The 23,418-nt window shown below is 41.6% G+C and overlaps 1 protein-coding gene across 1 annotated transcript in view; it reads right to left on the bottom strand.

Annotated features, from left to right (window-relative positions):
* Nucleotides 1-2,054: 2,054 nt before the first annotated feature.
* Nucleotides 2,055-23,418, bottom strand: part of traf4a (tnf receptor-associated factor 4a) — a 37,874-nt gene continuing 16,510 nt past the window's right edge. Inside the window, exons 2-7 of the mRNA XM_084951313.1 lie at nucleotides 13,751-13,802; nucleotides 10,211-10,315; nucleotides 9,956-10,117; nucleotides 7,560-7,721; nucleotides 6,440-6,595; nucleotides 2,055-5,862 (exon numbers count right to left, since the gene is read on the bottom strand). Of these exons, the coding sequence (XP_084807439.1) occupies nucleotides 5,230-5,862; nucleotides 6,440-6,595; nucleotides 7,560-7,721; nucleotides 9,956-10,117; nucleotides 10,211-10,315; nucleotides 13,751-13,802 (1,270 nt within the window). The 3' untranslated portion in view covers nucleotides 2,055-5,229. The remainder of the gene's footprint in view (nucleotides 5,863-6,439; nucleotides 6,596-7,559; nucleotides 7,722-9,955; nucleotides 10,118-10,210; nucleotides 10,316-13,750; nucleotides 13,803-23,418) is intronic.

The raw sequence follows: 23,418 nt of genomic DNA, 5'->3' as shown, positions 1-23,418 counted from the left end.
TAAGCCTTCTTAGGAAGTGTTTTTCAAGATTATTGGCAATTTCCTCAAAAAGCAAAGAAGCAAAGGGAACAGTCATGCGGTGCTCCTTAAACAGATGTTGTTTTCATTGTTAAATGAAAAAATAAAAAATATGGGACTCCAACAGTTGATATAATGGATTTTTAAAAGACTTTGGCCAACTCCTGTACAGTAAGTGGAAAGCAGGACTGTCCTCCTTAGGGACCTCTCAGTGACTTTGAGGATGAAAGCTCATTTTCCTCTTCCCTAAATCCTGCTGCACTGAACATCATCCAAACTGCAAGCTAATGCAAACTCCTGGCAGAACTTCAAAGCAGGGAGGGCTGGTGTCTGTCTCACTTCCTTTGCCCCTTTTCCTCCCCTGCCCTACCCCCTCCAACTCCAGCAGAGTAACAGCAGACTTAAAGAAAGACACAACTGAAATCAAACTGATCCCTGACCTAGAATTGAGGAAGTGACTCTGTTTGTATAGGAGGTCAGTCATGTTTGCTCTAAAAATACAACTGCACTTGAAGGACAGAAAACCTGAGGTGGATTAATCGAGTCCAACAAAAAAAAAAATTGTTGTGGTTTTGAATATTAATGAGTTTTTAAAAAAAACAGACAGAAGGCAAGTTTGCTAAATGTGAATGTTGAGATGAACTTTATAGCTTTTTAGTATCATTAAGTTTTAATGGTGATAATATATTTCATCAATAATTCAGAGGTATTTTAAGTATGAGTGTATTTTAAATGCAAACAGTATAAATCTTCTTCAGTCCAAAATCACATTAAACTAGAAAGGCATTCAGAGGGTGCAGCACTCCACCAAGGTCAGTGCAGTTAATATTTTAAATAAAGTTTAATGGTTTAATGGTTTAGCCTAGTCTCCATCTCTCCAAGAAGCTTTACGACATCCAGCCTAGTAGTTGTTATATAGACAGAAAAACAGACAAACCAACATCGTTGAAACAGCCCAGTGCTTTATCCCAAAATTACTTTTATAACCAAGAAAATGATCTAGAGAGTTTGCCAAGATTTTCCTCCTTGGCAGTGCTCCACATCTCCACCAAGATTCATGAACTTCAGCCAGTTCATTTTTCCATAATATTGCTGGCAGACTGATAAAGAGTACTTAAAAATTACCCCTGATGTGGCTACGGAACAGAAACACACAATTTCATTATCAAATCATAAATGCTTTCATTACTTGTTACTAAAAACGGTCATCTCAAGTCACTAATCACAGATATATTAAGAACTTGATTCAGATTGGTTAGATGGCTTCCTTTAATGAATTGGAATAAAAGTAGTTCAGTGGCTTCCATAATACTCGGATGTACCACATTATACTGCTATTTTTGGGCCCAGAGAGCATGCTCAGCATCATTCTTAATAGTCAAGTCCATAAAGAGCATGGACTAGTTGGCTGACTTCCTGTTGGCTCCACATAAACACAAACAGCGCTTAAATAAAATAATCAGTGACTCTTCGTTTCCAGATGATTTTGAACCCCATGGATCAAATTAAAAAGGTTGCTGATCCTAGAATATTTAATATTGTTGATGATCTGGATCTGGAGCCCCAGTCACACAGGCATAGAGACTAGTTGGCAACCACTTGGCAAACACCTGTCGCTAGGGGAAAATATATAGTCCCAGACTGATTGTTGGGCGTTTCTGGTTAGTAGACAAGTTAGTCTTCCATGCAAAATAGGAGACCACAGCAATCTGCTAGTGACCAAAACAATCACAAGGAGGAAGCACGTTCTATGGGACTGATTTCACCTGAAAACTACTCGCCAACCAGTCAGGGAATACACATTTTTCCTAGTAACTGGATGCTACCAGGTTTTTCTGACCAATTTCTAGGCCTGTGTGAGTAAGGTCTAAACATATAAAATAAGCATCACTGACTTTTGTCAGGGCACTGTCACTGACTGACAGTTTGTAAAGATGTGGGTGGGTGCTAGGTCACATTTGCAAACATACCAGTATACATGATGTCTGATGATTTAATTTAGTGGACAAATATAATCAAAAGATAAAACAAAACAATTATAATATATGGTATTTTATTTCAGTTAAGAAATTGACAAGCACTCATCAGTCAACATATTAAAACATTTGTGCCACGTGTGCAAACTCACACGACGGCTCCTTAAAATAAATACTTTTAAGAGGAAATAATACAGACAATATATGTGAGGCTCAAACCACACGGACGAACAAATTCTCCAAATGTCCAAGAGACGAAAGGGTCTGAAAGTTCCCAAAGTCACCCCGACTCTCCAATGAAAGGTGTTTGTATAAAACAGCTAGGTACTTTTAAAAATACAGAATCTTACAAAAAGTTTTATTTTTTCACTTCTTTAAATCACTGGAAAATATCAGCTGGTATTATGACAAGAAATCAGGAAATTTTTCCATGTATAATCATAAAAAGACAGAATGTGCTTCTGCATTTTTACATTAGTATTCACATACATCGTGAGTGAACTGCATCGAGAAAGTCCTCCACACCTCGGATGGTGCTGTGATGGAGAGTGATGTTTAGCGCAGGGCCGCTCCCCATTGTTGCATTATGCATCGATCTTGCCATCTTTTCAAAATAGCTGCAGTATACCCTCAACGCCCAGGCTACGTAAAACACACTTCACAGCCAAGTGTTCATTGTCTTTATAGGTTATATTAAAAACAGTGTTCACATTTCTGTATATAAAAACAAACCAAAAAAAGTAAAAAACAATATTCTTTTCGACAATTTGTCATCTTTCCAATTTTCCAAAAGAAAGAGAACAGCCATCAACAGGAGAGGATTTTACAAGTTACAGTACAAAAATGTGATCCCGGTGGTAGCACATGAAGCATGCATGTGTTTATGTCGCCCTGCTCAGCCCTAAAACCCTCATGCGAAGACATACTGTATAAAAAGGCCACATGGCTTTTCCTTCTTTTTTTAAATGCACAGGTACTCCGACAGCTGACCTCTTTGCTCTGCTCATCCGAAGACCAACAGAAGGTGAGTTTGTTTTTATCTTATTTGGGACTCCACTGTAGATATGAAGCCTCTAAGGGTCAGTACAAGTGTTTGTTTGGTTGAAGCTACTTACACCGGGGGGGTCAAACTAGCTAAAAATACAAAGTCATGGAGAGGTCCTGTGATGGGAAGAAGAGACAGACCTGTAATTTCATTGTTGGCAGGTGAAAAAAACGCTTTTGAGAGATTTTGAAAGCAAACATCTCAACGCTGAAAAACCTTTGACACACCATCTTTTCTCAATGGAAAGAGAAAGTCGTACAGTCGACATGACTTTGATGTTCTGGATGTCCTTTTTGGACTTTATAGTGTTGAAAGGTTTGTGAAGAAGAACCATTTCATAATATATTTTTAACATTTTTTTAATAAAACAATCATTCTTAACCCGTTGCACTGGAGGCCGTGGTTGGCCTAATGAGCTTCGATGCTGTGTGGTTAGCTGATCATAATCATTTCATAACCAAATATGTCATCAGTCAAATGTTTGTATGAACAAAATCCAGACATATTTGTCTGCTCTTGATAATCAGATCAATAGTTCTTGCTTTGCAAGAGACGATCTGACTGAACAACTGTTGCACTGAAACAACATGAGCAGGTCTGACTGGGAAGATAACGTTAATGTTTCAACGGCTTGCTGGATATTTATTGTTTCAGTGGTTTAAGTCTAGCAGTTGATAACACTCGTATCTTTTGTTACAGCTGGTAGGTAGTTAGCTTATCAAGAGGAAACAAGAGGAAAAGCAATTAGAAAGTGATGTATGAGTGGTTTACAGTTTCTGTGAGCATGCTAGGACTAGCTTGGTCCAACTTTACAGTACACCATACATACAAGACACCACACTGTCTGGCATTAAGGTGGACTTCAAAGAAGTATAATATGAGTGACTACTCCTCTGTGTTGTCTAAAGCCATCCACAGCTGAGTAATCCCCACATGACTGTTGGCTACAGTTGCTTGAAGGCTAGCAGGAAGGCTAGCTGTTAGCCACGCTAAGATTATGAGCTATAGCAGCTGTATCTTTTCCAAAGAATTCATTTTCTTATTCAAGCCTAATCAAGTTGAGTAAGCTGGATTGGTAGTTCAAAAGGCTAACCTAGAAACTGTGATCCACTCATGCTTGCATTCATAACTACGGCCAATTTAAACTCACCAGTTAACCTAACATGCAAGTCTTTGGACTGTGAGAGGACACCGGAGCACCTGGAGGAAAGCCATGCAGAACAGCCAGCCAGGAAGTTCAAATCCAGAACAGTCTTGAATCATTATTCCATTAAAACATGAAAATGATCAATATTTGAGCTGGAAGTTTCTCACCCGTGAACAATGACCTGTTTGTGTGTTCACAAATCTCACAAGCAGTTCTTACTGTGTATTCAGGGTTCATATATACTGTATGAGCACATGTACAAAAGGCAGTTGGGCTTGAGCTTGAGTCCTCTGCTCCCTCTTCTTTAGATCATCCCAGATAAAAATGGGACATCTCTAAAACAGCTTCTTTTTTTCCTTTTTTCCTACTCTTAGTGTAGAGGCTAATGAAGCCCTTCAGCTTTATTTTATATCTGTTCCATAATCTTTTGTATGGTAAAAACAAAAACAACAAAAGCATAACTTAAGATAAACTCTTTAGGCACTGTTTGATTTCCAAGGCTTTCAGTTGTAGACTGTGATTAAAGGTCAACAAACGGAAATTGAAAAAAAAAAAAAAATTAATAATAAAAGAAACAACAGAGATTGATGGCTCTGCAGACGAAAAACACTTTCTCCTCTCTGATATATCAAGGTCCTCCAAGTCCACTTGCACAGCCAGACAGACTCACTACAAGCTCTGTGGTGGAGAAGTTATAAGGGCAGAAAGTGTCTAAAGCAAGGGTCCCCAATCCCAGTCCACGAGGGCCGGTGTCCCTGCAGGTTTTAGATGTGTCCTTGATCCATCACAGCTGATTTAAATGGATAAATTACCTTCTCAACATGTCTTGAAATTCTCCAGAGGCCTGGTAAAGAACTAATCATGTGATTCAGGTGTGTTGACCCAGGGTGAGATCTAAAACCTGCAGGGACACCGGCCCTCGTGGACCGGGATTGGGGACCCCTGGTCTAAAGGGTAAGTCTGTATAAGTTCTCAAGGTTAAGTTTCAGTTCCAGTCTTTAACGAATCTTTCTCCTTCATAAACAGAAAACAAAGTTTGCATCTCAACCCATTATCTTCTGGGGAATCTCTATAGAAGCCTTGATGAAGATGCAGTTGTCCCGGATGTAGTTCCTCTTCTTGATCTCCTCGTGCGAGATGAACTTGGGGTAACCAAAGCCCAGCGTGCTCTCGTCCAGCGAGTTACGGCTGCTGCAGGGCTTCTGGAAGTTCTTCCAGTTGGGGTCGGGGTTGAAGGTCTCCGTGATGTGCTGGGGTTTTGAAAGCGACGGGTCGCTCTGGTCCAGAATGGAAAACGTCACCTTGTAGGAGAAGGGCCACTCCAGCAGGTTGTCATATTCTCCGGGCAGCACGCGGATATAGACAGAGAGGTGAGAGCCCTCACCACTCCCGTTACCATTGAGGAAGGCTGACACCTGCAGCTTGTAGCCATAGCGGTGAGTGTAGAAGGGCGGGCTGAAGAACTCATGGTTACTTCTGAGTTTGGCCTCCTGGAGTTTCCGTGAGTAGTCACTGAGTTTCCAGATGAGTACGCCATCGTGGCTTACAGACAACTCCTCCATCTCCCTCCGCAGCTCCAGGATCTCCTGCCGCTGACGACCCACCAGGTTACACATCATGGTCAGGTGGGACTTAGTGGTGTCTTCCAGGTGACGACCAATAGCCAGTTTGGGGCACTGCAGAGAACGGGGAATCTGATTATAAAAACAAAAATTGGCTTCCCATCAGTGTAAAAGAATGCTTTTGTGCTAATCTTAGTTATTTATAGTATTTCTCCCAGGTTTTATACAGTAGGGGACACTTAAAACTTCCTGTGTATCAATTAATAATAAAACAAACAGTAATATGATGAAGATGAGCATGCTCAGACTGCAAAGTGAATCTGCACTCTGCTTTTGTGTTTGTACTTTCCATCAGGCCATCTTTAAATAGAACAAGTCAAGCTCTCCAGATGCTTTTTAAGTCTTAACAGAACACCAAGCTGGAGTTTGGTGCTCATCAGTCACTCTTCCTCGAGCATATCCACATTTCTCCAGATTGATGTGGGTTTTATAAATAGACAGAAATGCACTGTCAGAGTGTAGAAGTGTTGATCTCATTAAAATAGACCCTACAGCCACAGCAGTGCATGTCTGAGAAGAGGAAAGGCAATATTTTGGACACATTTACCAAGGACCAGAAGTTTCCTTCTTGGACAACAAAGGCAAAACATTTGGCAAGTCATCTCTTAAGGTCAAATGATGCAGGTCTTACCCTGTGTTTGCACCCGGCATCTTTAAAGGGGCAGAGAACGAGGGCGCTACCGCAGTTGTCCTTCATATGGTTAGCCAGGTCCTCTCGGGCAATGTTGGGTGTGCCGCATTGGTTTGGGCACTGGACAGGAAAGCGAGGGCAGTGGTACTGATGGTTCTGCAGAGGACAGACAGCATGACCAGTAAGAACACAGACTGCACACCAAGGCTCAGATTAATAGCAGTACAGGGGAAAAGAAGCCCTTGAAAGTACCCCCCAAAATACACTTGGGTTTAAAAATGAGGCTACAGACATAAAAAGCATAAAATTATTTTTATTTTAGCTTCAAAGAAAAGAAAAGAAATGAAGCTATTTGTTATAGTAAATACATTATGGTTTTTGAACAAACCAAGGAAAGCAGTGGATCTGGTTAATTGTGATTAACATTTTTATACATTTTCATCCGTTTTATAAATGTCGGCTGATCATTTCATCAACTGATTTCATTAAAACCAGTCTATAAAATGTCTTCCATATCTTCATGTGACGTATTAGATTGCATATTATTGTAAATTAGTGTATGTTGTCATGGTAAAATCAGCAGCTGTTTGAGATACCCCATTATAGACTAGATGGTGACATGAGAAAGCAGGATAACACCTATCTTTGTAAACCAATTAAATGAGCAATACTGAGAAAAGCTCTGAATATCACGTGACAACGGAAAAAGCTCTTCAACTCTAGTGTGTGCTATGACCAAGATTGGATTATTACATCTTGGCCTGTCACATGGGGGAGGGTGACACTGACTTCTCTGCCTCTGGCCAGATGTGTGCAGCAGGAGGTGCCTTCCCCATAACAAAAGCCCAGAAAGAAAAAACAGCAGCTTCACACTAAAAATCCAGCTGCCACAAGACAGAGACACCATAAATGGAAACATCCTTCAGCTACAGCAGGTTTTCTCTTTGCCATCGGGCTCCAATAGGCTGAATTACAGACAGAAGATAAAATGTGTCTCTGCACTTCATCTTGCCAAACATAATTATTTCACTAATAAAAAATAAATACATTTAAAAAAGAAATTAAGGAGCCTTTTGGGGAAAATCACAGCATCTGGTCATAAACTTAATGTGAAACAGACCTGGATTGTGTCGAAGACGAACTCCTTGCCGCAGTACTTGCAGGGCTGCGTGCGTTTGGGGCACTCGGCCATGCTGTGTTGGGACAGCAGGCGACGCATCATCCTCGCCCCACACTTGTTCTCGCAGTAAACGCTCTCTTGAGGACATACACCCTGGTGATTCTGGAATGAGAAAAATAAAAAATTAGATCGGGGTTATGATATAAATCTATGATTCAGACATGGAGGTGTGCATATTTGATGGTGTCTTTTATTTAAACTGCATTTTAATTAACAAAATAATGCCTGTTAAAATTGGGTTATACTGAATGTTATTGCAGCAATGAACACACCTGGATCCATGAATAGCTACTCTATTCAGTAACGAATCATGGGGATCTAACTGGATCTTAATCTAATAACAAAATGTTCACCAATTATATCTAATGGTGTCCAGCACAGAAAGCAAAACCTTTTTTTACCCATTTTATATTGTTAGATTTGTGAGGCAATTTAGTTCCATGTATTACCACTACTTTTCCAGTAGCCACGGGAACTGAACTGAATTAATTTAATAAAAATAAAAACTGTATATTTAGTTCAAAAAAATGACCTAAATAAAACAGTCTTCCATTCAAACATTTTTTTAGAATTCAAATTAAAGTGTTTCTGCCACTGAACATTTGTTTTGGCATTTTGCTAACTTTCAAAACTTAAAATTTCACATTACACATGTCAGAATTTTGACTTTTTCCAAATTTATGCATCTTGAAATTTCAACTCATTCAGAAATAACTCCTCATTTTCAGATAATAACCTAAAATTATAAGATAGAATATAATAATAATAATAATAATAATAATAATAATAATAATAATAATAATAATAATAATAATGGATTGCATTTATATAGCACTTTTCGGGGCCCTCAAAGTGCTGTACAATTCCACTATTCATTCACTCTCACATTCACACACTGGTGGAGGCAGCTACAGTTGTAGCCACAGCTGCCCTGGGGCAGACTGACAGAAGCGAGGCTGCCATGTTGCGCCATCGGCCCCTCTGGCCATCACCAGTAGGCGGTGGGTGAAGTGTCTTGCCCAAGGACACAACGACCGAGACTGTCCAAGCCGGGGCTTGAACCAGCAACCTTCGCGTTACAAGACAAACTGCCAACTCTTTGAGCCACGATTGCCCTAATAATGCCTTTATTGTCACTATACAGTTGTACAATGAGATACAGAGCATCTCCTACTCAGTGCAAACATGCCTGTTAGCACTGCAGCACTATATACATATGGAGAGTATTAACAGAGAAAAAATATATAAAATGTACAGATATACAAAATTATAAGATGATAACTCTTAAGTGTTATTATCAACTTTAAGTGGTAGGAACAAGCTTTCGCTTCTAATGTGGATAAACTCATTAAATTGTTAAAAATACTGTTTAAAATTAACACCACATTGTAGGGAATTGTTAGCTTAAATGCACGGCTAACAGTTGTTAGCTAAGAGAAACAAAGTAACAAACTATATTTAATTTACTGTACAAAAACTTAAAATAGCTATCTATAAATATAAACTTATTGTTTAACTTAAATATATAGATAACAGTTGCTAGCTAATAACTACACTACAGTAGAGACAAACAATTTAAGCTGTTAGCTAAACTGTAGCTGTAAAATACCTATGAAATGGAATAGCTTCAAAAAGCTAACAAATAGAAAAAATAGAATTATAGATACATAAGTCATATTTAATAAATGACAAGTTGAATGCAGTTGCTAAGAGTAAATGGCAAGCTCGAGCTAACATTAAACAATGTGAGAAACAGTGCTAATGAAGGAGTCTTGAGTCCAAGGCTGCAAGGGTAAGATATTTAGTTATTTTCTAAGTATAACCAACTTTGTAGAAGCTTTAACAACCTTTTTTTTTTTGTCTTGTGAATAAATGAATTGTCTGAGTACTACTGTTAATCTCAGCAGCTTAAAGGCACATCCATACAAATACTTACATTAGATATTAGGATTATTGGTAAAGGTCAAAAGTGTATTAATGTTCCTGTAATACTGGGCAAAGGGGAAAGCAGAGTAAACAGAGGAGGGGGAGGCTGGCAGTAATGACAGAGGTGCTAGTGAGAAGCCTGAATTACTTCAGCTGTGGAAAACACTTTCAGCATGAAAGACACGGTTATATATTCTTTCTTTCTGCCAACTCACGTGTTATTTCAAAATAGACCTAGACTCTCTGAGGGCTCTGACACGTGCATTCACTTTTCCTGCTGCTTTCAACAAAGACACCTTTCATATAACCATGGAAATCATGTGTCGTCACATGAAGTTGTTTACAATGAAAGAGAAACCATAATAAAAATGATTTTTTAAAAAAAAAAAAAAAAGGTGTGAAGTGCTTACCTCATAGGCTTCGCCGGTGAACTCGCTGCCACAAAACTCACACTTGACCTTGCGCTTGGGGCAGTCGTGCTGCAGGTGGTCGGGCAAGTCGCGGCGCGTCAGCTTGACTGAGCAGCGATTGGGGCAGGGTATCACATTGAAGGCGCAGGTGGAGAAGTGGCCCTGAGAGACACAAAACAGGTCATCAGAATCACCCCACATGCTGGGTGCAGCAGTGGAGGAAGGAGGCATGTATCAGAGGGCATGGCTTCTTACCTGCAGCTGCTTCATCTGGCCAGTCCAGCGACAGCCCTCCTCGCTGTGGATGCATCGGATGGGCAGAGCCAAGATCTGCTGCTCCAGCTCTGGGTCTGGGTAGATCTAAACAGAAAAGCAGGAGGAGGTCGGTGTAGCAGATCCCAGGATGTGTCCCCACTGGTTAAATGCATGTGGCTTTGACAAGTTTTTGCTACATTTGTAAGCTTTGTCATTACTTTGAGGGTAGGAAATATGGGATAAATGAGACACTGGTTAAGTGAATAATGGGAAATCATAAACCAGAATACAGACACTCAGTGGCTGCTCACAGTTACACACACTGGAGATTTATATTGCAAAAAGGGTAAATGCAGCCCTCATCAGACTGCAGCACAGTGACTCAAGCCAAGCACTGCAGTGATAATGAGTAAGTCTGTCGTTTTATGGGACCTCTGAAAGAGTCAGAGAGGGGAGAAAAGAGGAAAAGATTTATTTATTCTTGGTCACAGAGCGATAGGGATGAGTCAGTTTTCTGCCCAAACACCCCAAATCCTTCCCTACAGTACGCTGTCCAGAGGATTTACGGCTCTTTCGCTGCATCTCCATCCCTTGTGCTGTCACACGAAGCACGGGCAGAGCACTGATCAAACAAGAAAAGCCACTTCCTCAAAATGTCACAACAGCCCTCCGAACAAATAACGGCTCCCAGAAAGTGCCCGACTGCGCTCACGTGTCTCTGCCATCGCCAGCAAGTTAAAAATTAATTTGGAAAACGATCTGCAAGGAAACCCTCGTCGTCTCTCTCATTGTTTGCAGCAGCTTTGTTAGGAGATAGACGCCTTTTCAAGTGTTTTAAAGTACATCTCTGAAGTGAAATGACATCCACAGAAAGCGACTCCATTTACACTGAAGGAGCGGTTGAGATTTCAGTGCCATAATCACATTCTCTGAGGAGAAACAAAGAGCAGAAAAAAAGTCCTCTAAAGCACACTGAAACACTCTCTCATTGTTACAGTCTTGGAATTTGCAGGAGGACGGCAATAATGACCTTTTAATAAGTTAGTCGCAGGCAGATCGGGGGGGGGGTTTAATCTCTTTGGAGCTCCAAGTTGGGGGTTTATTCTGTCTGCTGCAGCAATTGTTGGCCGTGCACTGCTGCTACAGCAGAAACAGTGCAATCCTTTAATGACTGCAACACTGTTGTTCTGTGGGAGCAAGGTTGTGTTTGTGCACGTTTTCGAAGGACAGTGTTCAGCGAGCGTTACAACAACCCTGACAGGGACCACCAGGATGGGGTAATTTACAGGCGACTGGGAGCCTTGGCAAATAACAGCGTCTGACAGGTGTGCCATGAGCACATCCTTCCCGTGGGGAGTCCCTGCTATTACAGGCGCCTTCATCGCTCTGAGCACAGCATGCAGACCTGCACTGCTGCCCCGCTGAGCCTGCTGCAGCTCGAGGTTAAACCCTGATAATTTCCTTCGTTTTTTAATGAGTTTTAAGGTCACAAAAATCACCTTATTCCTCCCCGCCTGACGGTATCAGCTTTCATTAAATCTGAACGATGATGAACTTCTATTGAGTGCAGTCATCTTTTTCTTTTTCCAGTGGCTTTGATTAAATGAGCTTTGTGCACACAGAACAAGATCATAAAGAGTAAAGCTAACAAACTGCATGGGAGACTTATCAACTGAAACCTAACGCTGCACTGAAAAGGAGATAATCCTTTCCTGCCCCTTATCCTTGTCTTCCAGTCTCTCATTTTGCAGTGGGGGTGTGGGTGTGTGAGAGCCAGCCGCCGACTCTGAATACAGTTAGTCATTATCTTTTCCCCCTGAGCACAATCTGATTAACTGCATTTATTGTTCAGCTGAAATTTCTTCTGGACATAAAGAGATGTATTAAAAGAGGCGAGGGTGGGGTGGTACTAGTTTTAATAGATTTTCCACTGTCTCTGACTCTCAGTTAAAACAAGGATCTACAAACTTACTTTCAAAAATTCAGCTTTTATCACACCATTATAAAGTCAAAGCCATCACCCTAAAGCAGTTTTTCTGATAATTTGCATTTACATCCGGATTCATGACTCCATCTTTATCTAATCTTTGTACTCGTCAGACATCTGATTTGCATTCGTTCCTAGTCAGGCCAGTGTAGCCCAGTTTATTTACATCCTGAAGCAGATGAATGCAAACAAAACAAAAATGCTACAAAGCTAGCATTTTAATTATTGTAGCATCTAGTGGCATGTTGTTACATTGATCATCTCCAGTCTTATCTGTACTCTGTGTTTAGTGCTTTGGGCAAATGCTAGCGTGCTAAATTTCTCAACCACAGGGGTGATCACAGTTAATGTATCTGCTTAAAATCTGGATGCTAACGTGGTAGAAATTCTGTACAAATGGTCAATTCTTTGATCTGGTGCACATCAGCTTGGTCGCACAAGCATTTTAGCACACTCACGTTACCTCACCGTGAGCTGTATCATGGCTATTATCACCTTTGGCCTTGCCAAATAGAACTCTTTGAAAACTTCCAGTGTACAGACATCCATAAACAAGGCGAAACTGAGTTTAAACATGTTCTGTTAAGTGTTTTGTTTAACTTAGGTAATGTTGTTCAGTTTGCACATGACACAAAAGTCTGAGGTTTCAAGAACATCTTTTATGCTGTCCATGTCTCAAAGCAAGTCATTCCCCATCGGCTTTTGGCAGAGGGTATTTTTGGTCGCTCCCTTATTTCCCAAAGGAGGTCATCGGAGTGGATGGATCCACACCTTTTATCTGACACAGATTTTATACCAGGTGCTGCTTTTTTTTTTTTTGTTACATAACCATCCCATTTATCCAGACTTGGGACCAGCACTTGGACTACCATATGCCCCCGAGCCTGGGTTTGTGTCTGCCCCTGGGATCGGAACCATACAAACCAAATGCATTAACCACTACATTATGGGGTCATTTGTTCTCAGTAGACTCCCATGTTAAAATACCCCACTTCACATCAATTAAAAAAGGTTTACAACCTAGAACTAAATATATTTGACCTCTATGGATATTTTCCTCCTTCAAACCAACTAAACAGGGTCTGTTTTTTCACATACTGCAGTAGGGGATGTAGCTGGTTTGATTGACAGAAGTGTAACCACTCAGTGTTTGCTAGGCCACAGCTGCTAATTGGAGTCAGTGAAGTGAACCACTCAGCTGCGTTTGTGCTGTTATTGCCTTTTGGAGCATTTTCAATGGAAATTATCGGGACTTGCTCTTTGGTATAGCCCGTCCAAGATATATCCACTAATTAGCATTAATTAGCAACTCCAACCTCTCGTCTAAAATATGCTAATTTGCCCCTCAAAAACAAACGAACCAAAAAAAAAACAACAAAAAAAAAAAAACATGGCAGCGGACAAAACAAATGTTGAGGCTTCCAAATGTTGTGGGTTTGGTTCATGTTGTTACCGTGCTGATTTTTCAACTAAGGAGGGAAAAATGTGTTTTTAAAAATACTCCTGCATGTGTGGGTTTGGCTTTAGTTTGGGATTAGGAGTGTCAGTCGTACCTTGGCATAGTCTAAGGGCAGCTGATCCTCCGGACACTTGAAGACACCCTCACTGCAACAACAACAACAAAAAAAAAAAAAAAAAAACAGAAACAAAGAAAAGTTTAGTATTGAATGAAAAGAAGACAGAGAAAACAAGTTTAAAAGCAGACATTTTAAAACCACACTGGCCCTTGGACAGAGCTAAAAGGCTCTTCTATAATAGTCTGAAAGAGCAGCGTTGCTCTGCCCTTAGTGCTTCTCTGTCTCTTCACATACACTTTAAAGCTGAAAAGTTCTCTGACTGATCATGCTGCGTGACGCACTCTCATGCACAGTGATGTCAGATCTGTGAGCTGCTGACTTTAATGACATTGGCTCTTCTGTGTTTGACCCCTCAGAGGACACGTCTGCACAGATTTATATGACTGCAGAGGACAAAACTACACTGTAGAGCTTCATCTGTTTTTCTCTAAAACATAAAGAAATGATTGTGAACCCCACTGTTTAGCTTCTTTTTCCATTTCTCTTTTTGCTCTAGTACCACAGCCGACATAACAAAGTTCTTGTTTTAACAGGCTTCAGTTTTTCTCAGTATACAAACTGAACCTCGCCTTCATGCTCGAGGCTCATCCTCGGGACGATTTGCCGATCTGCTCCCGTAACAGTGAGACGACTATTTTCTGCATTTTTCCCCTGCAGTAGTAAAACCCCAAATAAGACTTGAACACCCACTTTACTACATACCCCCTGTGCAGTTTTTGTGGCGCCACAGAAGTGCATTCAGCAGCCCGTTTAAGGTCCAAATGAGTGAGTGCCATGGCTCATTAGGGCAGCCGTCTCCCAAACTCCCAGCCCTGATGTTGTCATAAAATATTCACACTTCTAAATAATAGAGGCAGCAGCCACTAGGGGTGAGCTGCTATACAGCGCCGAGGCTCACAGCTGCACAGCAGACACTTCTACACACACAAACTTAAACCGACAAAAAAAAAAAAAGGAGGCAATCATGGCTCATCTCCTGAGATTTTAACCATGTTATGATTGTCTGGAGCCTCCCTGTTATTTTTGAGTCACACATGTTATTGTTGAAAGTCAGGCCATTTAAAAGATGTCACCTTGTGAATCTGCTCATGATAAACATGATCACACGATCATGCTCAGGCTTCACATTGCTATAACGGTTTGTTTTCACACAGCTTTTCTACTCTTTTCTCTGTGTGTTGTCAAAAAGGGGTGACCTCCGCAAGTACACACGTGTCCCCCACCTGCTATGTAAACCTTGTATTTGTGAAGGTCAGCCAATCAGACCAAAGCTTAAAACAGCAAATTTCTTACATATGAAAAAAGTGAAGGGGTCAGGATGAAATTATTTATTTAACTGTAATTTATGCAAAGCTACTGTAGCTGAAGCTAATATTAAAAATACAGAGCTGGAAATCACTATAACTGGTCCTAATTTCAGCAGTGGTTTCGCCTAAAACTACAAAGAAAACAAAAAGGCAGGGGAAATGTGTTCTGCACAAAAGCCCTGAAGCTTCATCTGACCTGTGCAGAAGCCTCTCATAACCCCGACCACGGCCACATTATGCTTAAACTAATTAAGGGACAATTGTATGCAAACAGTAAGTGTATGCCTTTTGGTGTTTTAATTTGCTTGGCAGTGTCACCTGACTGCAGCTCCCAGAGGCACAGGGACATGTGACAGGGCGGGAGTGCATGTGCACCCCCCATCTAACCAGCTGCTGTGAAACCAGAGAGTGAGCAGCAAAGAGGAGGGGGGGGGGCAGAGGTTAGGCCTGAGATGGAGGATGGAGGGAGGGTTGATGAAAAAAAAGGGGGGAGGTTAATGCATGACGAGACAGCAGTAATTCTCTTCCATTAGGGTCACTGTGTCAGCAGGGAGCTGGAGACCAATTAACAAACCCACAACCGGCTGTAAAAGGAGGTCAATCGATTAGAGGCTTCGAGAGCCCAGTCAGCATCTCGTGTGGTGTGAAATCATTTACAGTATTCGTGGCCATCGCAGATTTAGAAAGCGCTGCCTGTCCCACAACTGTAAAGCGAGAGGAGATGGGAGGCGACAGGCTCTCCGCTCTGGACAGGGGGTGATGTAGGCGCAGGCAAGGGTGGTGGGGGTTTACAGCCCGAGGCCCCATCCAACTCGGGCCATGCATCTGACACACAGAGAGGCAGACAGGCGAAAAGAGCCTAGTCACAGACTGTCAGGATAATTCCTTCCCCGGTCACAGAGAAGCTCCCACAGATTCATGTGTTTGGCCCCACGAGCGATAACGCTGCCCGACTCTCTCGGGTCGCTCTCGAATCGAACTGGCTGTCGCTCCATGACAGCACATTAGCAGTGAACAGCGGGGCTGATGTGAGACACAGCTCCGGTTCAATTCATCCATCTTCTCTGCCAAACAATTTCTTTGGCTAGCGAGAGCTTTCTAGAAGAAATGAAATATAACCCACAGATTTGGGTACAGTACAGAATACTCTGCTACAGGACTGCTTCAAGCGACATGTTTACTACAGCAAATGATTATCTGGATATTGATACAAATTAGTTTTTAAGCATTTATCTAAGAGCACAAAGAAAAGACTGGAAAACTGGTAGAAAGATCAATGGAAAGTTGAGCAGGTTCTTATATTGTGCATTTCTACTCACTTGGAACACTCCAGGATCAAACTACCAACCTCTAAGTTAGCAGTTGACCTGATCTACCTACTAAGCTATAGTCACCCTAAGGTGAGATTTGAACCCGGGACTCTACATTATCCTTGTGATATATCCTGCTCAATCCAGTGAGCTAAAAAAGCAAAAAATTGTTTTTTCTAAATGCTTGATGGTTCCAAATGTGTACAATTTTCCATTCAAACAATTTTCTCTCGTATAGTTACAAGCACTACTTTGGACAGATGTTTAATCCGACAAACAAAGTGATCTGAGGACGTCACCGTGGGCTGCGGGGAATTGTGCACTTCTACTGGACCTTGACATTTTATAGCACTTTACACAGTAAGCAATTAGCAGATCAGTAGTAAAAAAAAAACATTGCACAGGACAGCCGCAGCCTGACTAAAGCCACTATAGGGTAAACATTACTATTAAGCAAAGCCTTGAGGGTAAACTTGAACTGTGCATGTGGGAACTCGCACCCCACAAACTTCTTCTGAAACGAGTTCGTCATAAATGTGCATAACAGTCTAGATGCTGGTAAAGAGCGTTTCGGGGCTGTGTCGGGGAGTCACGGGGGAGCAGCTTAAGAGCGTATAGCATGCAATTTAACACAATCACTTCATTAAAATTTGATCTCCTCCTTCTGTCCACTCAGCTGCTCTCAGGCATTCTTAATATCACCTTAAATTCACTGGCAGGCAAAACCGTCACATCGTGTTAGGGGGTAGAAAACACATTCCCCCCACTGCAGGTGAAATACACCCACCCACCTACCCACCAATCAGCCCTTAAATCCCTCTTCCCTCTAATTGCCCCCTCTTTCTCTCCCCTGTCCTTAAATCTTTTCAGGCCCAGATTAAACAGTCGTTCATTCATCCAGCTGATACCACGAGGACAGCCGTCACAACATGCTTCGTCACTCTGCGCGCAACTCCTGACAGGCAGACGGTGAGGAGTACAAATCCCTCAGGTTTAATCTCACCGGTGCAGAGCGGAGTGGTGTTTTTCCAAGAGACAGCGACCGGCCTGCAGGCCACACAGAAAGAACATGTTGGTGACAGTCTGCCTCAGAGTAACCTTGAAGCCTGCGCTGTATTGACTAAGAGAGAAACTCCTAAACAAACCCTTCTGTGTTTGCCATTGTGGCAGGCAAGGGCTGTCGAGACGCACAAAACAAACTAAATCAAAAGCACGAGAGCTTCGGAGAGCGCCAGTCTGTGGCACATTAACTCTCTGAGCAGACTTTTGTTATTGAGTCAGATAGCTTCGGGAGCCTTGACTGAACTGCCCACTTATCTCTAGCCGGAGCTCGCTGCCAGCTTTTATGTTCATCCTTATGCTAAACCCTTTTGTCTTTTCAAGATATAACCAGGATTAACTTTAATGTGCACAAACAAAACCTTAAATTCCACCAGTGCGCTGCATGAAGGCTTTGGGTCTCACAGCTGAAACTCTTCTCGTTTCCTCTCAGGAAGTTGAGGGAAAACAAGACCTTTGTTTTATCTCATCTAAAGTTACGATAATCCCACAAATCCATCTGGTTTTGGGTTTATGTGTGCAAGAAGTCAGGACTTCCTTCGTCCAAGTCTCGTATTTTGAACAATAATGAGTACAGATTTCATAGAGACATCAGAGTATGAGTTTTATGGTTCAACTTCATTTAAATGATCTCCTTTTTTGCAAGTTTGGGATACTTGATACAAAACAAAACATGTACCTCGAGTTTCACACTGTACTTTCTAATATTTTTTTTTGTTGTTTTCTGATGTTTCAGTTGCAGGATTAGGGTTTAAAATCACAATCAATCTTTCTCAATACAGAAAAACACCTTTTCAATAACCTTTAACTAATTTGAGAAGATTAGTTTCAGCTATCATCTCCCACTCTGCTCCAATTGTTCAGCAGGCCTGGCCAAAATGTGCCAGCGGTACTCGGTGAGTCACTCTGTGAGTAGAGGCGCAACCCTCTGGGAGCTGCCGGTTGCTAACAAAGCCCCAGAGTTCAACCGCACGACCAGAACTGCAAGCGAGGCATGCAGCATTCTTCGTTTCCAGGGTGTGTCAAACTATATGTGAGGCGGGCATAGCGCTTACGTGTAGAAGTAATGAAGATACGAAAGAGAAAGTAATAAGGAAAAGATTAGAGTTAAGGTAAATCATTTTAACCTGGGGGTTTTTTTCCCGTGGGAGGGAAATAAAACAATCTAGCATGGACTTTGGACTCTGCATCCAACAAACTAGATAAAAATAATAGTGCTAGCAGATTAAAGGAAAGTAACAACCTCCAAAACGCAAAATACAGGCAAAGATCGGACTGTACTAGAACGTCTCAACCATTTTTACACGTGGACTCCAGTGCTGAGCCTTTTCATAGGTTAGATGTGAAAATGCAAATATCCCTGCACAAAGCCTGCGTGATATCCGAGCGTGGAGGAGGGAATAGTCTGGAGAATTCATAGCAAGCGAGTGCCTCCTCAAAGTTTTACCCGTGAACTTCCCCTCACCCAAAGCAAACAGACTATTTCCAGGAATTAGAACAGGAAGGACAACTACCTGTTGTTCGTTACATGTGGGCAAGAGCAACTTGGGACGCTGCCAGGACCCAATAGTTGTCAACACAATATATGGAAAGCAGAAATCTACACACGCAAGACTATCAGGGAAGTTACAAGTGTGACAGCTACTACCAGTTTAATGAGAACTTCACACAGAGAATTCTAACCGTTTTTCCAGAGATTTAACAGTTCGTTCTTATGTTTTTCCAGCTGTCTCTGAAGCTGTCTGACCACAAACCACAATTCGTTGTAATGTCTTCCAAATAAGAGTGGAGGAGCAGCTTTGCAACAGAGTTTTTAGAACAATGGGATCAACATAAAATACAAAAACCAACGACAGTCAAAAGGTTACACTGACATCCTTCTGCACACCACAAACTCAAAGGTTACAATTAGTATTGTTAGTGCTGCAGCTCAGAGGTCTTCCTGAAAACATCCTGCCTCTAGCCGGGTGTTCTGTCCCTCTGCCTCACGATTAGCTGCGCATCCCCTGAATGAGCCGGGTGATGTTTCCACCTGTGGAACCTGATAGACTTCGCCCACAGCTCATTTGGCTTTCCGCCGAGCTCTCTGCGGCCCTCTCATTTGTCTGAAAGAGGAGGAGCAGCTCCTACTTTCACAGAGCGCGATGACACACCGGCCTACAGGTGGATTGACGGCTCCTTTGCAGACTTTCTGTGTGGCATATCCACACATGAATGACGCTGTGACAGCTGCTTGTGTAGCGCTTAATTCCTACAGGATAAGCTGTCCATACCTGTGGTTTGTAGGAGATTATATTGTGCATAAGCCCTCTGACGTTTCTGGAAGGCAAAGCTATTGCCTACTAGGAAGCACGGTGACCTTTTCACATAGTATAGCAATAATTAAAAGAGGTTGGCACTGAAACGTCTTGGTGTAGAAATTTTATTTAAACTGAGGCTGTAGAACAGGGGTGCCCAATCCCAGTCCTCGAGAGCTACCGTCCTGCAGCTTTTAGATGCATCCCTACTCCAACACAGCTGAATCAAATAGTTTGATTACCTCTTCAGCATGCCATCAAGTTTGGCAAAGGCCTGATAACAAGCCATTCATTTGATTCAGGTTTGTTGGACCAAGGATGCATCTAAAAGCTGCAGGACGGTAGCTCTCGAGGACTGGGATTGGGCACCCCTGCTGTAGAACATAAGTGTGAAATGACTAGTGAAGTAGTTATTTTATATAAAGTAAAAAACCCACACATTTCTTTGTTTACAATTTGTAAATGTGAAAGTGTTTTGTTTTTTTCTTTCATTTGACATTATCGGGTTTTGGACACCTGTCTGCCTGATAAATAAAGGATTTCAAAGAAAAATAGCAGCAGATTGACTCAATTTTTGTAGAGAAAAACTAAACCAAATCTAACATTTTACACAAATAGCATATAGTTTTTTCTGCATCTCTATTGTTGTCCTTCAGTCTGTTACGCACCTGACATTTTAGTGTCCAATTTATAAGGCTGCTATTATCGTCTGAGCTAAATTTGTACAGTTCTCTGTTCCGTCTTTACTCTGTGAAGTACAGATATTATTACTGAACCTCACACCGAGGCCATCTAATGGCTCATAGCTCAGTGATATTTACTATTTAGCAAAGGAGTCAAAAGACAGTCAGTAAATTTTGGTCAAACACAGTTTCTTTATCATATGCCCCGAAAACTAAACTAAAGAGAAGAGAGGACGGACTATTACATTTTGCACTACTGTTTTTACCCTAAAATTATTCTTACAGTTTTTGACAGATCTCAGGAGGCTTTTTGTTGAGTTTAGCAGGATCCAGTCTGGAATATGACACCTGTAAAATCCTATCTGACTTCCTGTGTTGGTCACTAACAGCCACTGACAGCTGTTTAATATGAAGCAACAATGGCTGACAGTCTGTAGGTCATGGTCATCAGCAAGAGAGAAATAAACCACATGTGACGCTGTGTCAGATGGCGCTTCAAATAAAGGCGGAAAATGTAACTGTTTTCAAAGATTTGTTGCATAATTCCCTGTAAATTGAACTTTCACACTTTCAGTTCTCCATGTTCCTTATCCAGAAAAGGACTATTTTTGTTGCGTTACTTTGCTGAAGCAGGAATAAATGATGCAAGTGGAAGAAAGGCACTACTACTACTACTGGAGAGAGTGTGAGTGTGTGTGGGTGGATGTCTGGCCTCGTTCCCTGGCTTCATCTCCTGCACCCCATGCAACACACTCGCTGAGAACAAATGTGTACCAAGATAGAAAAACCATTAAAGGACGGTTTTACTACGAGCTACACAGACGCCACCTACAAAAACCTGAACAAAAGAAGAAAAGTGGATTTCGAAGCTACTGGGAATTTGTTTCGTGCCTACACGCAGGCAATTTTCTGACCACACACAAAACAGTGGAGATCAGGACACCTGAGGCCATCCCTGCTCATGCCGTCATCGCTTATGCAATGTTATTCATTTCTCTGTGCAGTTCACCTCACCGTGTTGACATTTGTGAACACGAGCCATCTGTGAGAGAGTTCGCACGTGTTCTCACAGCATCCAAAGGTTGACAAAAATCTGTTTATTTTATTTTATTTTTTTAAATGTCAGCTTGGCAGTAGCACCGGAAGCAGATAAAGGTGAATGTCGCCCGATGACACGGAGCGTGTCATCTAAGAGCTCTGACTGAGCGTACTCAAAGTGTGACCCAACAGTAAGAGAATATTTCCAGGGACTGTCCTTTAAATTTCCAAAACACAACATCAGATATGATGTTGTGTCCTGAGAAGGCCTGCAATAAAAGATCATAAATATGCACCAATAACAAGTGACCTATGTCACCACTTCTTTATTTTTCAGCTGCTCCCTTAAGGCGTCGCCAGATTGGATCATCTGTCTCCATCTCACACCATCCCTAACATCCTCTTCTGTCCCACCAACCACCAACAATCTTTGTGGTTTTCCTCTTTGTCCTCATTCCCGGTGGCCCCAAACATCCTTTGTCCAATAAATTTAACTATTCCTCCTAACGTGTATCAATAATTTCATTTTCATTTCATTATGTTATAAGCACCATGTTGGTTATGTCAACGCATGCATTTGAACAGGATTACATTTTCTATATGAATAAAGGGGATAAACTGAAGCTAACACAGGTTTGCTATTAACGGATGAACTTTTACTGAACATATTTTGCAGTTCATAACATAATTATTCTGCTAACTTCCTTAATTTTGATGTATTTCTACACATAAAGACCTGGTTGTACTTGTAGCATTACACAATAAAGCTCCATTGATGTGTTATTGGTTTCCAGAAAACACACACCTACATCTCCTGGACAGAAATAACCTTTTGAGCGATTATAAAAAGTAGAACTCAGTCGCTCGAGAGGTGAAACCTGGCGGTCAGTCTGAATTTGAGAGCAATTAGATGACGATGATGATGACTCATCTCATCGACCAGAGGTGTAGCTCAGACACACAGCCACGAGGAAAACACAAAGAAGAAGAAGAAAAAAAACACCTTTCGGAGGGCAAGCAGGAGAGGGGAGGAAGGAAGACCATATATGGAGGGCTGAAGGGAAGAGGAGGAGTAGTTTTCTGAAAGCTGAAGGCAAGCTTGTGTGATGCATAATCCATCCTTAAGTGTGTGAGAAGGGGAGACGGCACATACAAGTAGTTATAATCCCCCCCACACTGTCTCCTTCCATCAGCGTGATCAGGCTCTGACATGAGTCTTTAACAGAAAAAGGAGGGGGGGTATAACAGAAACTGAATTCCAGCTCCTCCACTGACACTATGAATTTATAGCAGTCATAAACTCAAGACGCCCTCCTAGGTCGCACCTTGGATATTATGAAAGGAGCAAGGGTTTAATGATTGATAGCGCTCATTTCCAGGTTAAATATGAAGTTAGCTGCAGCAGCTTGTCAGTTTAGCTCCGGATCAAAAAAATGAAAGAGCTATCTGAAGGTTTCTGCACAGTTAAATGATAAAAGGTAAATCAGGTTCAAGAGTTTCAGGAGCCTCGCCTCGACGTTTGTTAAATACCTGCAGGCACCGATAACTTCAAAAAACACTCAATTATAAATTACGCAAGACAAGATTGATTAGGATCTAATATTCTAGAGAGCAGTATCACTCCTCTCTCTTGACAAAGAAGCAAATAAGTGCATTTCCCAAATGGTCCAACTCTTCCACTAAAATGCCTCAAGTCATATGGATGTCAGTGCCAGTTATGCCAGTTTTATACCAACGCAGACTGTTTTCTAAGGAACTTGGCAGGCAATCAAAGACATAATATAACAGAATGCAGTAGGATCTTTTGTTTTCCTGGTCGATTTCATCCCCCAGATTAAACGTTGGATGCAGGAGGTACAGGAAAATCAATCCACTTTCATTAACTGCTGCTGATCTGGGAGCAGGGTGGTGGGGGAGTTGAGAGAGAGAGAAAAAAAGAGAGAGGTCCCA

This window comes from Perissodus microlepis, chromosome 14, assembly GCF_051167445.1.
Source record: "Perissodus microlepis isolate ML-2025 ecotype Zambia chromosome 14, ASM5116744v1, whole genome shotgun sequence".
Classification (NCBI taxonomy): Eukaryota; Metazoa; Chordata; class Actinopteri; order Cichliformes; family Cichlidae; genus Perissodus; species Perissodus microlepis.
Note: the sequence above shows the minus strand (reverse complement) of the source record. Positions and strands in the feature narration are given on the sequence as shown.